Source organism: Manduca sexta, chromosome 24 (assembly GCF_014839805.1).
Source record: "Manduca sexta isolate Smith_Timp_Sample1 chromosome 24, JHU_Msex_v1.0, whole genome shotgun sequence".
Lineage (NCBI taxonomy): Eukaryota > Metazoa > Arthropoda > Insecta > Lepidoptera > Sphingidae > Manduca > Manduca sexta.
Window position 1 is genome coordinate 5387165 of NC_051138.1, and position 16469 is coordinate 5403633.

Here is a 16469-nt window from a genome sequence, read left to right on the forward strand (position 1 = left end):
TATTGGGTATAGATATTGGTTCACCACGTGAAGTGAAACCCGCCATAATTGACTTTGGCAAACGTAGTGTTTACGTTCTTTTAGTTGGCAATCAATATCGATGAAGTGTTAAAATAAAATCGTCATTGGAAATCAGAACTACTAAAGGTCATTTTGGTAAGGTCAGGGAGCCCTATTCTCTGAACGGAGCGAATACGTATCTTTGCAATTATGACTAATTTAATCGAAGGGCAGCTTTGTTAGCCGTATAGATAATAGAGTATCTTTTACTCCTTTTTGTGCTAAAAGACCGATTCACCCCGTAGACGTAATGGAATACCATTATTAAGTATATCAGACCGTACAGAGTACTAAAAATAAAATGTTTACTATACAAAAAAAAGCTACAAAACTAACAAAAAATATAATATTGTGTATCTTTTTAAACGGTTACAATAATTATAATAATTTTCAGTTTATTCTATAAACAAAATTGTTTGTAATGTAAATATACTATTTCCTATATGTAAATATAACTACGTTCTTAAATAATGTGAAACTTACATAACATAAATATCACGAAATTAAATCTATATTTTTATATATGCAGTTTTTGTGTTTATCCCCGAGTACTATAAGCTATTTGTTAACCGTCGTACGTATTTTTATCTCGGTAATGGGCTTTTACGCGGGCAGAAAATAGTATGAATTATATATGATTGAAATATGATAAAGGAGTTCCTTTTACAAGTTAACCAAATTGAGGATAATGTAATCTGGATGACTGGATAAAGTTAAACATTGCTTTTAAGATACCTCGACAAGGGCGCAACTACTGGAGTATCTACCATTAATGATAGGGTTCCAAAGCTTTAGGGGCCCCAATGTATGTAAAGTTAGACTACTTGGACATCAGCTTGTATCAATGCCGAGCCCTTGAAGGGTCCAACGGAAAAGATTGACACTGGGTACGTCCACCAGCAAGCTACTCCACTGTCGGACGATGATTTTCAAAATATAATATTAAATGTTTATTAAAATATAAAAATAAAAATGGCCATAACAATTATCAGTATTAATTATAAATATATTAACGAATGGGTAGGTACTTGTTTACCTTACAACCTATGTGCGCACAATGAACGTCAACGAATGTCTGCACGTGGAGTATTAGTGTCACGGCATCAAAACACAAGAGAGCTTCAGTTTTAATGTAGTATTAACGAAATTTATAACAAAGAAACCTACAAAAGAAAGTTACGTGTGCAGTAATGTTATGTACAATTAATATTTGAACCCTATGGATTTAACATTAGCCACATATCTAATGTTTAGATGACACGTCAGTCTGTACGGATCAAATTATAATGCAGAGTACTTTTTCGACTCTGATTCTACGACATAAGTAACGAATATGATTTAAGTATCTCCGTGTCCAAGTCTCGATGTAAAACTTTATTTTAATCTGATGTTATTTATATTAACATCGAAATATTTTATGTTTAATTAGATATGTACAGGCGGTAACAAAATAAAAGAGTTGACATTTTTTATATTATGTTCTGTTTTAATGAATTACCACATATCAGGTATGTTATCCCACTCTAGCGTAGCAAACTTCTACGGTGGTGCAGTTTCACACACATAGCGTGTAAAAATGAGGGCTACGGCAGTGAGGCTCACACACCACGTAAGTATCAATTGCAAAAACAGCGTTTGTGTTTTGGCGCACTGCTGTAGCGCTCATTATAACACGTCAGGTGTATGATCCCGCACTGCGTACAGATTTAATCAACACAAGCCTGGCGTGTGATGCCGCGCTAGCGTCGCGCCTTTAAAATCACGACAGGTGTGTGGGCCATAGTAAATGTATTAACAATATATACGAGATCAACTTGTCCGTAATATTCTAAATTCTAAAATCATTATAGCAACCACATTTTATATCCGGATTGTCCAATAATTTTTAAATTATAAAAACGATCACTTGAAAATATTTTGTACCTCCACCATTCTTCTATATTTATATCGTATTTAAAAACTTACAAGGTTGCGATTCAATGGTAGTGCTATTACTTATTTAAATTGACAATATAAAATTAGCATTACTTCTACATCCATTATTTTAATTGTTAATACGTGATTTGTTTAGAATATTATTTACATTGTGTACATACGATCTAAAATGATATATAATGGTACTTTCAATAAAGATATATTCATTTTATTATACAAATACTCAATTTTCAACCCACACACCGAAAGAGAAAAAATAAAGCAAAACTTAACCAGAAGTCAGTGTTTAATGTAAATAGTTTATGTTAATAAAATAATTTTGTATGAAATGATTATAATAATATTAAATATTACGTTATCTGTATAATAATATTATAGTCTTTATAATAATAATAATAAAGACTATTTATATGCACAGCAACCTGCCTGATGAATAAGTATCCTATATATCGTCATTATCCTTACAAATTATTTCGCTAATGTGATAAATAGTTCCTGTTTTGTGATAATTTGTGCCTACGGTTAGCAAACTGCGACTAAAATAGATTTTTTGTAAAAATCAACAGATTTCTTAAAATCTCAAAAATGGTGTCACTTTTATATACGTTTTTTTCTTTGACCCGAGTATCAATCTAACATCGTCTTAACTCCGCCATGGTACTGGACATTATAAAAAATTCAAGTGTCTGCCTGTGATTTCAAAATAAACATAAACCCCTTATTCATAGACGTTATTTATCTAAGTACGGAGTAAAGCTGTGATAACAAGTTTGTTTCTCAGTTTTGTTTATCTGACGGCTTGCTGCTTGTTCAGCTTTGTTTATCTGACGGCTTGCTGTTTGTTCAGCTTTGTGTATCTGACGGCTTGCTGTTTGTTCAGCTTTGTTTATCTGAGCAGCCAACTGAATTTAAGTTGTATCTCAATATTAGCCAATTACAACGGCCCTATGTCTACGCACTGCGATGGCTGCCATGACGTCAGCACTGAGAAACAAAAACTTGTTATAACAGCAAAGAGCTTAGATAAATAACGTCTACGAATACGAGGGAAAGACTGTATATACCTATTATAAACATACTGTTTTTTTTGTGTTAATGATGCCTACACACACATTTATTCTGTAAGTTTGTGCGGACTTACTGAACTCCAAAATATTGTGTTACATTTTTAAAGATGGGAGAAAATGATTAAATTTTGATATTCCAGCCTGGGCATAAAAACTTCGATTTCACATATACATTTCTTTAACAAACCAAATGTATAAGTAAATAGATGTCAATCACAAACCACAAAATACTGAAATTATTATATTAACCATTTTTTTAGAAATAAATATATTTGATCTAGTTTTCATTCGGATGTGAAAAGCTCTTCTAAGCATATAAAATATTTTATCTCTATAAATTTTAATATTATTATTTCATCTACAGTGGTTTATAAATGTTATTTTAATTATTTTATTTAATGTATAATTGGCACATCCTTGCAATAACCTAAACTCAATTGAATTTAAAATTCCTGATAAACGGACTTATATTTTAACATTTATTTCCACCTACAAACCTTACGAAATATCAACTACACGATGAAAATATAATAGTATAACAGGAAACACTAATATTCGAATTATTTTAGATGGTACAGGAACACACATTACGAGCAAACTTTGTGCACTTCATATTTAACTATAGCTTAATGTACTGCATATTGTACTAAATCAGCGTACAAACATGTTTCTATTATTTCATATTTATAATTCAATTAAAATTACCACCAATGAAGGACTAGTTATAGGAATGATTAGTATTCTTTAATTTAATAATAATCTGTACTTTTTCTACGACACTTAAGATTTGCGAATTACCTAATACCTAATTTAGTTGTTTATGAGCCTCTTAGAAAAACTGTCTTACGGCCAAGATTAATAAATAATCTTAATCGATATCTCCGGATCGATCGAAGAAATTGACCTACTTGAAATTGACTTACGCTTTTACATACTACCATTTTCAATAAACGACTCTTATTGCTTCAAGATTCATGGCGAAAATTGACCAATCAGAACAGTTTTTTTACAAATTACTTATTTGATTGTTTTTTTTTTTTGAGATCGGGTCGAACATTAAAATTGATATCGATTATCGAAAACGGCTGTTTATCTCCTTAGTATATTTTCGAGATCTGGAAATAGCTTTCGGGATTATTCATTTATTTTGTCCGTAAGTAGCATTTTGTCAACTTCTACCACATACAAAAAACATAGCAGCCACAAAATAATAAAAACGTTGTAAACTTTCGAAAACAATACTCAAATAGATCGTTGGAAATCATCAACTTCTGAAAATCGTAATGTATAAGACATGTTGTTCATGCTTGTTCAAAAACTGCCCGAGCCAAATGTTCTGTTCCCATTAAAAGACAAACCGTGTACAACTGATGACTTTTCTAGAACTTCCTACGTATCCGCTTTAACACGCTGGAGTCACGTGGCATCTGCCGTGACAGATACCTGCCGTGACTATGCTGGTCAACTGGTTTCTGCTATGAGAATGTGGTGGTGTTTTTGTGCGAGGGCCGCGTAAATAACACGTCTTCGTCTTCCGCGTTGATGCTCTCGGCGATGGTGAGCGCCACCGTGTCGCTGTGTACCACGTGTGGTGACTCGTTGAATTCGTCCAATTCTTCTATACCCGCTGTGAAAGAATGTTTTAAATAAACTCGTCTTATCTACTTTTATAAGCTACAGTAAGATTAAAGATTTTTTATCAAGCTAAAATGATTTAGTATTCATTATTCATCACGGTTTTTTTTACATCCATAATAAAAATAAATATGTAGTAAGATCAACGCTGAAGTTCAAACTGAACATAAATAAAGCATTTTGGAAATAATGATGCACTAGATAGCCTTCACGTTGCAGCTTTGGCTACAAATCTCAATAATATTATACTCCGTTTAAGGAAGACAGATAAGAACAAGACGCCTACAATAGTACAACGTAAACCGTGAAACTCAGATATGCACACGCACGCCTACGCTATGGTATTGTTGACAATATGCAATAGAGTCTATTGAATAAAGGCAGTCCTCGTACCTACGGCATGTAAGGTTCTCGAATACGCGACGTAAGTCGAGACATATTTTTTCATGTGTTTACATGTAAAACTCAAGGGTTAGGTTCCACAGGGAATCAAAATTAAAATAGAGCAGCTGAAAGGTAGAACTGTTACGAGTTTTTCTTTATATTTCAATATTGTCTGCACCAGTGTACAGCCGTGCGTAATAATTAATTTGAACCCAATGGAAGTCAAACAACCGCAGTCGTCGTTGAGTTTAAAAATCTTATATTTAACCTCCATTGTAATTGTCTTTCTTACTCTCTTCTTCAATTTACTATTACTGTCTTTTTTATTGGCATAGTAAGTTTTGAATTCCCTTAGATATGTAATAACAAAAATTGTAAACGGTGCAAGAAATACGAATGTATTGCGTCTTGATTGTCCGCTGTCCATAAACTAACTAAAGAAATTCGTCAGCAGCATGTGGGGGGTAATCTCCGCTTGCCGCCGCNGCGCCCGACCGCCACACAGCCGTTGGCCGCGCGACAAATGAATTCTTCTATGCCGGAAATCGAAACAATTGCCGTATTCTTGAGGAACAGTGTCAAAACATGTTCGACTCAAATCAAAACGTCGTAAGTCGAGGACTGCCTGTACAAGGGTTTACAGAAAAGATTCACGTATTTTCTTTTTCTCAGCCTATAGAACAAAACTACCAAAAATGACCTACCTGTATAGTTGTTCGACGGTGCCAGTAATAAGTACTGTTCGGATCGTGTCGGCCACAGCAGATGCGCCATGACACAGAATGCCAGGCAATCCGCCGAATAAGTTATACCTGCAAACATCCATCATTAGTATTGTAGATACCTCATATAAAATAGAACGCGCAGCACTTTTTTCATGATCCCATCCTCCAAAAATAAATTGGTATGACTAAATGTCCTATTCAAAGACGTTCTTCCAAGGTGTAAATTACTTTTTTTTAATACGACGCCTATTTTATTTCAATTTGTTGAAAGCCTGTATGAAACGAATACAACGTCTCACATTACAATATTTAAATGTTTTTTTAATCTAATGTTAATACAAAGGATTAATAACTTACCCAGCAAGAACTTGAACCTCCATAGAGGACTTATCTGAAGCGCGATCAATGCTATGATCGGTAGATACACGAACCAAACCAGGCTGGACGCGCCAAAATGTAGGAGGAAATTCAATTTTGGCATGTTGTGTTCGTACATCATTGTTTGTCGTAACTCTAGCACGAACCATGTCATAATGGCGACCCGAAGCGACAGGATCAACCAGCCCGGCCATGTTTGATACTCGTCTATCTCTTCTATTATGTCTACTTCCGTCTAAAACAAATTTGAATTTTGGAATTATAAACGTTTTGAACAAACGTTTTTTATTATCTAAAAATAATTCGTTAATATTTGAACGGATGATTACTCATTTAAGCAAATGTGATACTTTTACTGTTCACCAAAACACGCCAAGAACTATTCATACATGTCACAAAAAAGTATATTTTGTAAACTAATCCACACCTTTCTTTTATACATAGAAAAATACAGGTCCAACAAATAAAATCCACAAATGTTGTTAAAAATAGTTGGTACATTTTAGAATAACAATTTAAGACAGAATTTCATGGTTAGTAAACCTTTACAGAACTATATACTGGCCGAATCGAGTGATGCTAAATTAATTATTTTTAAAAATTACTGAGGTAAAATTATTACTGTGGCTAAATAGGGAAAATAACTATGTCATGTTCCTCTTCAATCCATAATTAAGTAATTTTATTATTATGACAGATTTTGGGTTAGATGTCGTCAGTAAAATTCTAATGGTTTATAAATAATTTTTTAACTGACTAATTTTAATTCTTTCAATCTATGCAGAAAGACACCAATATTGTACGCGATTATTAGAACTATACAAATGATCTTATCTTACTAATCTTATGCGAATACTTGTGAAAACCTTTGGATGTTTGTAAGAAGTAAATGCAGAAAGCGCTTAACGTTTTCAGATGATATTTGGCACAGGTATAGGCCGTGTCCGGGATTAGCATACAGGCTACTTTTCTCTCGATAATTTGCTCTAGGGGTAAATATTTGAATTTTAATCTGATTTCTTAAAACAGATGCCACCGGCGCCGTAGAAATGGTACTACAGTGATTAATGGACTTTGGTAGCAGGAAAGGCTTTTCATGCGAGCGAAGCCACGAACAAAACCTAGTTAACTATAATTGCCGTTGTTCATTTATTATAAAAAAAATGCAGCTGTTCAAAGTTATGTATTGCTTTTATCATAAAATGTCATAAATTCAAGTGTCAAAACACAAGGTAAATTTGCATTAGATAATGCATTAACGTACGTCATATAAATATTGATAACACAACTATTGATAGTGACAAGGGCGTCACCAGTTAATGCGCAAGGTAGAGGAGGCAGGATGATCTGCTTATGATGTGATTGAAATTTGGTAAGTATGACAATCACACACATGAACGAATTTAGGGGTATATCTAAGTATTATTTCTGAGAGTTACACAGTAGAGGTTGACTACACCAAAACTGTAAGTGGATTCATAGACAAATATTGAAACAAAGACTGGTGTCGAGCCGTGTCTGTGTCGTTATGTGCATGCGCTGTATCTTCCTCCTATCTTTAGTTATTACTATCCTACTAATATGAAAGCGAATGCTTGTGCTTTTTTTATGTTTGTATGTTGGTTGGAAGTTAATGCAATAACTGCTGAACGGATTTAAATGCACTTTGGCACACGACTAGACCATGTCCTGTAAGACCCTACGGGTCATACTTTTATATCCTAGTAATATGCTCCCGTAGGAAATATTGTGGAACGAAGTTCTTTAGCACTGCTTGCGGTAAATGTGGAAAATGTAACGTCACGTCGTAAGATTATAATCGTGAATAATTGAATGCTGAATTCAGAGCAGTATATTATATTTTATATGGTTTAAATTTCTTATTCGTTTTTTTTTTACTGAGGAACGGAAATATAAAAGTGTGCAAAATACAGATTTATAAAAGTGAGTTCATAAATTACTTTGAAGGAATTGCTTGTCTTTTACTTCGCTCTTGATTAGGGTTCTATTTCTTACTATGAGAGGCTTTTCATGCGGGCGCGAGCAACATTCTGTATTTAATAAACTTATAGATAATATAGGTTCATATTATTTTTATATATACATTGCTGTCTCTGCTATATAGGTGCGGTGATTGTGGATGTAAATGCAGTTTTATGGAGTGGAACTACGACTTAACAAATACACTACGAGCCCCATATTGTGACATACTAATTTAGCTGTATATGCGCGATAAATAGACCTTATATTGAAAATGGCACAAGCAGGGGCGTAGCATGGTTGGGACGGAGGGGATGGCAATTTTTGGGGGATAGCGAAATGCGTAAGTTTAAACCTTTTTTTTTCACTTTTGCTAAGGGAGGCGCGCGTGACTTTTATTTGTTAAAATGTCCTCTTTTTCCCTCTCACTGGGCAGCTAGAACCTGCGCTATAGTACTGGCGACAATCCTATGCATACTTGATAGCATAGATACTTACTGTATTCCAAACATATAGTAGAATGTGGACAACTCCATACACAAGCCATACACCAAACACGAGTGGTTTGTATGTGAGCTCCAATCTAGTCACTGCCCAGCCTTTTGCTAATAAAAGCAATAGTAGCATGAACAATGTCTGAAACAAAGATTTTTATACTATAGATTTTGTAGGATAACACATAATGGGCACTTACAATACACATGTATACTTACTCTGCTCATTATGTCGAGTATATCTCCAGCAACAGATAAACCTTCAAACCCCACACCATCTGCAGCAAACTTCACCGTGTGTATCACATTGAAGCAAAGAGCAATAAACTCCAGCACAAGACTGAATGTGAATAATTTTGTCACAGGATGCTTTTGGGTCCTAAAATAATCATATTAAAAATTTATCATCATCGTCAAATTTAAATTTAAATCAATAGTTCTGTGTTGAATATCTTATAATGTATAACATAATGATTATTTACTTTTGGGAAGTGTTGTATGTGTGTATTTATACAAATGAAAGTAGAATGTATTATTTCCATTGTATTAATTTATTTATATTAATAAAAATAATTATACTACCATGTGACTAATAAATAATTTATAATTAATACATAGTCAAACTTATAACAAAGAATAAATATGGAATGTTTCACTTTAGTATGGGATTCAGGCTACTATTTCAACAGTTCAGAATTTGCATAAAGCAGTCCTGATTATAATCAGATACCTTTTTTGATGGAAGATATAAAAACTTGTAAAACCTATGATAGCTTTAAAACCTGTCTACTATTTTTCTTCATCTAAATTTATGAATATAAAGAAGAAATTAAAAGTTTAAAGCTTACCTTACAGCATAAATTTGTACTGGCAACAATATAATGTAACACAGCCAGAACACAAGATACAATTCCAGAGTATTTTGTCTATCAAATGAGAATTGGTACAACAATGTATTATAGAAGGATAAGTTGGGACTTCCATTGACCAACCAAAAATCATATGTTATTGTCTGCGGCATCTCAGTTAATGCCTTATTGCCTTTGGACGGAGCACCAGAGTAGTGATGCCATGTGCATGTCTCCTCATCCAGGTAACAAGCCACCATAGACACATACCAGAACCTGGAGAAATAATTGATACATTAATAAGATCAAACACATGTGTAACAGCAGAACTTGGTCTCTGTATATTGAAAGAAAGGAAATAATAAAGAAAAGGTGACTAATGAAGAGTAATAAAAGAGTAATCAGAGTTTTTTAATTATTTTTTGACTGTTTTAGTTCATCAGCACACCTTTCCAAAATTAATAAAGTAGTTTTTCATATAGTTTTCACAGGTGAGCAGAGTATAATTGCAATCAGAAGATAGGCTTTGCTTCATTAAAATCAGATATGAAAAAAAAATAAGACTATGTACACTTCCTAATCTATAGAAATTTGTGATGCAAACAATTTTCCCATTTGTTTTAGAACAGATATATGAGACTAGGATCTATTATTATGTATAACTCATGATAAGCATACTTAGTGCATGTATTATTTAATTTTATATGTTACATTAATGAATACTATCAAGACTTCAAAAGATTCATCTATTTAATGCTACAATTTTGCTTCTCAAACATGTTTAAAGATTTTGTTTAATATTTTTACAATATAAAATGTATTGGAAATGAGATAATCAAATAATTCTTTAACACTGCTAAATTACCTATATTTTAACCTTAGTTAACACCAATGTTACAGCTGCTTGTTCACCTCAGAGCACCGTTGTTATATATGACCTATGCAATGTTAATACAATATTTACACTTACCTAGGCTGTCCACTGTTTTGTATAACATATGTAAATTGATTCTTCTTTATCACATTCCATGGTGTATCCTCATCAATACACAGTTGTCCTTTCGGACAAGGTATGCGCCTGAAGAGATCCTGACCGTAGGCGTTGCATTTCGGATGATAGGCGGACTCGTTTAAATTTTGAAACATCACCTGACATGCTATTTCTTTGTCAGCAATATCTCTGCTTTTGTAATAATGTAAAAAGTGTCCCCTATCTAAAACTGCGAATGTAATGGGATATTTGAAAACATCCTTCGAAGTAATGTTTCCGAATATATAGCCATATGTTTCTTTCTGAAAGTGAATGTCGGTCTTTTGGAAACCAAACTTCACTAGAAACTTAAAAAAGTCATTCGTAGAAAATTCACCGGTAATGTGTGTAGAAGATACAACCATAAAAAAACAGCAAAATATCAATAACACTTTAGCACACATTTTGAAGTCGATATTCGATGTGCAAAAATAGCACGTCTTTTACAACAAAGTTATTTCTTTTTGACCGTCTTTTACTTATCGATAGTTTTTCCATTTATAATGGTATAGTATACCAAAACAATATCATCAGAAAGACCCCAAAATTTCATAATAGTAAATATTAGAATAACTATATAAACTTTAACAACGACAAGTACAACGCGACCAAATTTTACGACGTTTTTGACACATGTCTAATGGTATATGTGACAAGTCTAGTGATGCCGAAGCAGCTTATTTTTTTAACATGGCGACATTGACGTAATTAGTGGTATTGTCTCTGAGGTATAGTCACTATACTATAGTGTTCATTGAGATGGTCGGGCAGCGCATTTTTGCTTGCTAAGTCCACAGTTTTTATTGAGGCGGGCCACATTGACGGAATTTATCTTGCGGTTTTAGATAGGTATTACTCTTTTAATAAAGAGTTTTATTTAGTGTCTACTGTCTACGTATTTTTAGACGAAGAATTAAATTATAAAGGTTACAAACATGAAGCTTAGACCCACGAATTTATATAAAAAAAGATTTTTTATTGGTAGGTACTTATTTTTAAACCAAAATGTTACCCTTATTAAATATAATTACTGACTGGTCTGTAAAAACAGTTGCCAAGTGAACGGTTTCTGATAAGTTTAGGAGGATTCTAACGCCTAGATGATTTTTGGGGAATGAAGAATTTCGGGGGATTTTTGAGGGTAGGTAAGTAACCGACCAGAGCAGAAACACCACAGGTATTACTAGAGTCAAGTATTCTATTTAAATAGAAAATCAAATACTTGTTGGGGTTGGGCACTTTATTTTTTTGCAAGGGATGCTTCTCAAACAAAACTTAATTCGGGTATTTCTTTCCTCAGTCTGGGGCTAATATACATAAGACATAAGGTAACACTATCAGTAAATTATTCATGGCGGATGGTTGATAAATTTTGGCTGAGGATAGATGGCTGTAGATTTTGTAAATCTGATTTGTTTTATACTGTGAATAGTTTTTAAAAATATAGACATGCGTTTGTATTCTAGATTATGTGATACTTGACAAAGTTCTTTCAATTAATGTCTGTGAAACGCAAGAAATAATATTGATGGTATCTATTCTACAGGTACTAATCACGCTCTTGCCCATTTCCTTTGTGATCTAGATATTCATAATTCTTCAGGTCCGAACAAGTTTCTATGTGTTTTGACTGACAGTGTATCAGTGAATGTGTATATTTAATGGTAATTGCAGTTATCGGTGTACATTCAGTGAAATAGACGGTTATTTTCTGTGTAACCTCGAACACGGAAGTCCAGGAAGCAGCTCGCCGCTCTGATTTCTTACTCGTTTGCAAGTATTCCAACCGGTGAAAATATACATTTTAATATTAAAAGGAAAATACCTACAGATTATGCTGGCTTCATAAGGTATTATAATGAATAATGGTTGAAATAGGAGCGCCACAACAAGCGGCTGATGATAGACTAGAGAATGCGGAGTGGTATTGGGGCGATATCACACGGTATGTACCTATTTAAAAAGTAATTTAAGTAGCTAAAATCTACCATATTAGTGGAGTTATTTTGTAATTAATTAAAAGTACATTCAAATAAAATAAAAGGACTACTACCATGTATGTTGAAGTGATTGAGTATGTGATACAAGTACATTCATTTAATGTAGTTATTGGTTCAATTTTCAAATTGGCCAATTAAACATGGTATTGGTTTTTCCATGTCCTTAATACGCCATGATGCATTGGTTAAACAAGCAGCAGCAGGCTTTTAGTATTGTTAATTATAGCATTAAAGCCTATTCCAAGGACAAAAAGTAGCCTATATAATCCATTTTTGTGTTAATAAACATATTTTCATAGCCTAGCTGGTACTTGCCAAAACTAATTTGACAAAATCACTCATACATGTTTAGATTGTGCATTTCCACTGTCAACACTTGTTAGCAAGAGCTGTGTCCAGTCAAACAACTGTTGCTATCGGTAGGACATTTGTGATAGGAGTGATTTCAATTGTTTAATGGTTTTTAAGCAAAGTTTTACCTTGTAATAAACTTAACTGGTGGTTGAATAATTTATTTATTTAAATTAGAACAGATAAACCAATTACACAAATTAAGTTAATAATAACAATATATAACTATAGTAAAATATGAATCAGATCAATAATCAATTTAATAACTACATGAAATATGCAGTATCATGAGTTAATTTCATAATAATGCAAACATTCATACTGGATCACATTCCAATCAGTTGGAAAAACATCAAAATCTAGTGCACTATTAAGGATAGCATTAAGATTTTATTAATATGTTAGGAAGCCACCTTGTGATTGTATTCTTACATGCAAGATCTTATTTGGTAATTCTGTTCTTAATATTAATTTTATGGTTATACAATTTAGGATTTGGAGTTATAATGTGCTGAAAGATGCAAACATTTAATTAATGATCTCATGTTTTCTACATAGACTGTCTAATCAACTCATGAAAATTGCTTGCTAACTGATGTACTTCACAAAGTACAATCATTGGCATTTTGGATTGCTTTAATATTTTATATTTATTATTTAAAATAGTTGTTTAAATTAAACAGAAAAGGTTGCCCACTGAAATAAATGGTAGTAAATTATCATTTTGGCTATTTTTTAATGCTTTCTCTTATATTTCATAACTTATTAAAGGAAGAGTGATGTTTTATATTTTGTTTCACAACTGATACATATTTGATATGTAATATACATATATTTTAACTAGACTGTAGTTAATAACTCAACTAAGTGGCCGCTAACCAACTAATTCATGTAAAAATAGTACCATTTCCAAGTGAAATAATATGACAATATCAAACAAACAATAGGGCTCCATTTTTTTGTTAATACAATTTTTTAGCCTACTGACTTGTACTAAAATAAAGTTTTTTTAAATTGTGATTAGAATAGTATATGATAATTGTTTAATTTTTTCTTTATCAGGGGCTTTTTCATATTAGTGACTATGTCACCTTAGTAAGATGAATATTAAGGATTTTTGGAGAATATTATTTTGTTACACTGCACTACAATTTCATAGCTTAACAGCTGTTATTTGGACAACACACTAATCATAAGATCATCCATGTGTCACAAATTGATGTGTGTACTTTTTGTTTTCTACAGAGATGATGCCACAGAAAAACTCAAGGACACCCCAGATGGTACTTTCTTGGTACGTGATGCTTCAAACAAGGATAGTGGATATACACTGACTGTTAGAAAAGGGGGTACGAACAAATTAATAAAAATATATAATCATGAAGGTCGCTATGGGTTTTGTGAGCCTTTTGAGTTTAAATCAGTGGTGGATCTGGTACGATTCTACACTGAATACTCACTGGCGCATTGCAATAGCAGTTTGGACATCAGGCTTATGTACCCTTTGTCACGACATCAAGAAAATGAGGGTGGTGAAAGCATTAGTGATGAGACACTTGGAAATAGATATAAAGAAATACATAAAAAATTTGTACTGAAAACTAGAGATTATAACACACGTTTCTATAAATACACCCGTTTAAGAGAAGAAGTCAACTTGAAGCGTCAAGCTCTCGATGCCTTTAGAGAAGCAGTAAAAATGTGCGAGGATCATCTTAAATTACAAGAAAAAATAAAAGCTGAGGCTCAACCACATGAGAAGAATATTGTCCTTGAAAATAACAGACAATTAGAACTGAAGCTACAAAGCTTGAAACAAGCCAAATCAGATCTAAATGATATATTAAGGTCCACATTGGAATCCAATCTCTTACTTGAAAGAGACTTGACAAGATTAAAATCCGATGTCCTGGAACTTTACAATATAAAGGAACGTTATAAAGTGTAAGTTTAGAATTTATAAATAATCACCCTTTATAAATTGTAATCATTTTAGTAGCTCATTATACCAATATAATTAACATTTTTCATGATGGTTTCCTTTTCAAACTTTAAACTTTCTTTAATTATTTTTATCTAATCTTGTTTCCTGATTTCCAGATGGTATTGTAACATATTTATATCTAGAATATTTTATAAAACTTAAAAGAGATTTTGAACTTGGAAACTGAAGTTTATGGAATTTAGATTTCTGAGTACTGCTTTAGAAGTTTACATAATTTTTTTATAGTATACTTTCATACAATACTATACTTAATGTGTCATCCAATACTATAAAGATTATAATTTCCGAATTTTTCAGGTGGTTACAAGGCCGTGGTAAGAATGATGAGTATTTGGAAGCATTGGAAGAAGATAACATCCACAAACTCGAAGAGCTATATGCCCATCGTGAAATGATCACATGGAAAGTAAATTGTACTCGCGAGAAGGCAGAACAACTTTTAGCTGGAAAACCACAGGGTACATTTTTAATACGGCCTAATTCTACAGGACAATTGGCCTTATCTATTTGCTGTAACAACATGGTCTACCACTGCATTATATTTAAGACTGAAAGAGGATATGGTTTTGCGGAACCATATAATGTATATGAGTGAGTAATGCTATTTTTAATTTTGCAGTTTCATAATAACTTATTAGTTGAAACACAATAATATTACATGCTTTTAAAGTTTTATTAATAAAACTTCTATGTTTACACAACACTTAAAATTTTAAGGAAATCATAAAATCTGGATTATTTGTGATCCAGTGTGTGTAGAACGAAAAAAAATTACGTAAATATTGTTTATATAAAATGTGGTCTATATCTAAAACAATAAAATTTTATTTATTACAGGACTTTAAACGAGCTTGTGTTGCATTATGCTGTAAATTCGTTAGAAGAGCATAATGATCAATTGAGAACGGAACTGAAATACCCGATCTATACACATTTGGTAAAGAAACCAGAGAAGAACAATTAAGAAGAAGAAGTTAAGGAAAACCCAAAGATTTTTCTCACCAGTGATTGTTGATTGTTTTTGTTATGTGGAGGCAATGATTTATACATTGCTATCATTCCACTGTTATTGTCTTCTATTTTGAAAATAGAATGCCTGGTATATGATTGACGATGTTTTATAAGTTTAGATCTACTCAGATGGAACTTATTGGAGAAGTTTTGTGATAATGTGAGTGTTTGTTTTTTATTATCAGACATGTTGCTCGGATTAATATAGCGATCTTATAGTGGTTAAGTTGGTTGTATTCCATGCTATTGATATTTTATAACATACTACATAAATGTATTCTTCCAAATTCATGTTTGTTTTGGTTTCTTCCAGTAATAGACAGTTAGTGTTGGAAAAAAATATTTATACTAACAATTAAATGATATGTCTTTGGTGCACAAAACTAAAAGTATTTATATGCACAAATCTAAAGGCACCCGTATTTTTCAATTGCCATATAACAGCAATGTAAACAAAAATATATAAAATGCCTTTACAATATCCAAAATTGAAAGAAAATAAATTCGTGCATTATATAATTTGTCTCTGCGTGGAGGTCGATCATTGAACCCGTGTCTTTTCATCT

General features: G+C 32.6%; 2 protein-coding genes across 3 annotated transcripts; one reads left to right on the forward strand and one right to left on the reverse strand.

The window, feature by feature from the left end:
• Positions 1-4087: 4087 nt before the first annotated feature.
• Positions 4088-11179, reverse strand: LOC115453058 (transmembrane protein 145). Its single transcript, XM_030181700.2, has 7 exons — positions 10477-11179; positions 9507-9782; positions 8878-9037; positions 8663-8800; positions 6164-6419; positions 5786-5893; positions 4088-4689 (listed from the first exon to the last, which is right to left on the reverse strand). Exons 1-7 carry the CDS (start codon positions 10938-10940, stop codon positions 4538-4540), a joined length of 1554 nt encoding a protein of 517 aa, XP_030037560.2. The 5' UTR covers positions 10941-11179; the 3' UTR covers positions 4088-4537.
• A 703-nt stretch (positions 11180-11882) lies between these two features.
• Positions 11883-16192, forward strand: LOC115453059 (phosphatidylinositol 3-kinase regulatory subunit gamma). Of its 2 annotated transcripts, XM_037442249.1 has the most exons (5): positions 11883-12082; positions 12211-12481; positions 14133-14831; positions 15190-15483; positions 15730-16192. In XM_037442249.1, the coding sequence occupies exons 2-5, from the start codon at positions 12402-12404 to the stop codon at positions 15854-15856; spliced, it is 1200 nt and encodes a 399-aa protein (XP_037298146.1). In that variant the 5' UTR covers positions 11883-12082; positions 12211-12401; the 3' UTR covers positions 15857-16192. The 2 variants fall into 2 exon arrangements, with proteins under 2 accessions (XP_037298146.1, XP_030037561.1); XM_030181701.2 differs by having other exon boundaries at positions 11883-12481.
• Positions 16193-16469: the final 277 nt, after the last annotated feature.

Excerpts from the sequence above, each read along its gene's own strand:
- LOC115453058 (XM_030181700.2), bottom strand. The coding sequence starts at position 10,940 with ATGTGTGCTAAAGTGTTATTGATATTTTGCTGTTTTTTTATGGTTGTA. Across the intron at positions 9,038-9,506 it reads GTACAAATTTATGCTGTAAG|GACCCAAAAGCATCCTGTGA; the intron begins GTAAGCTTTAAA and ends TGATTATTTTAG. Across the intron at positions 4,690-5,785 it reads ACCGTCGAACAACTATACAG|CGGGTATAGAAGAATTGGAC; the intron begins GTAGGTCATTTT and ends ATTCTTTCACAG.
- LOC115453059 (XM_030181701.2), top strand. The coding sequence starts at position 12,402 with ATGGTTGAAATAGGAGCGCCACAACAAGCGGCTGATGATAGACTAGAG. Across the intron at positions 12,482-14,132 it reads TATTGGGGCGATATCACACG|AGATGATGCCACAGAAAAAC; the intron begins GTATGTACCTAT and ends TGTTTTCTACAG. Across the intron at positions 14,832-15,189 it reads ATAAAGGAACGTTATAAAGT|GTGGTTACAAGGCCGTGGTA; the intron begins GTAAGTTTAGAA and ends CGAATTTTTCAG.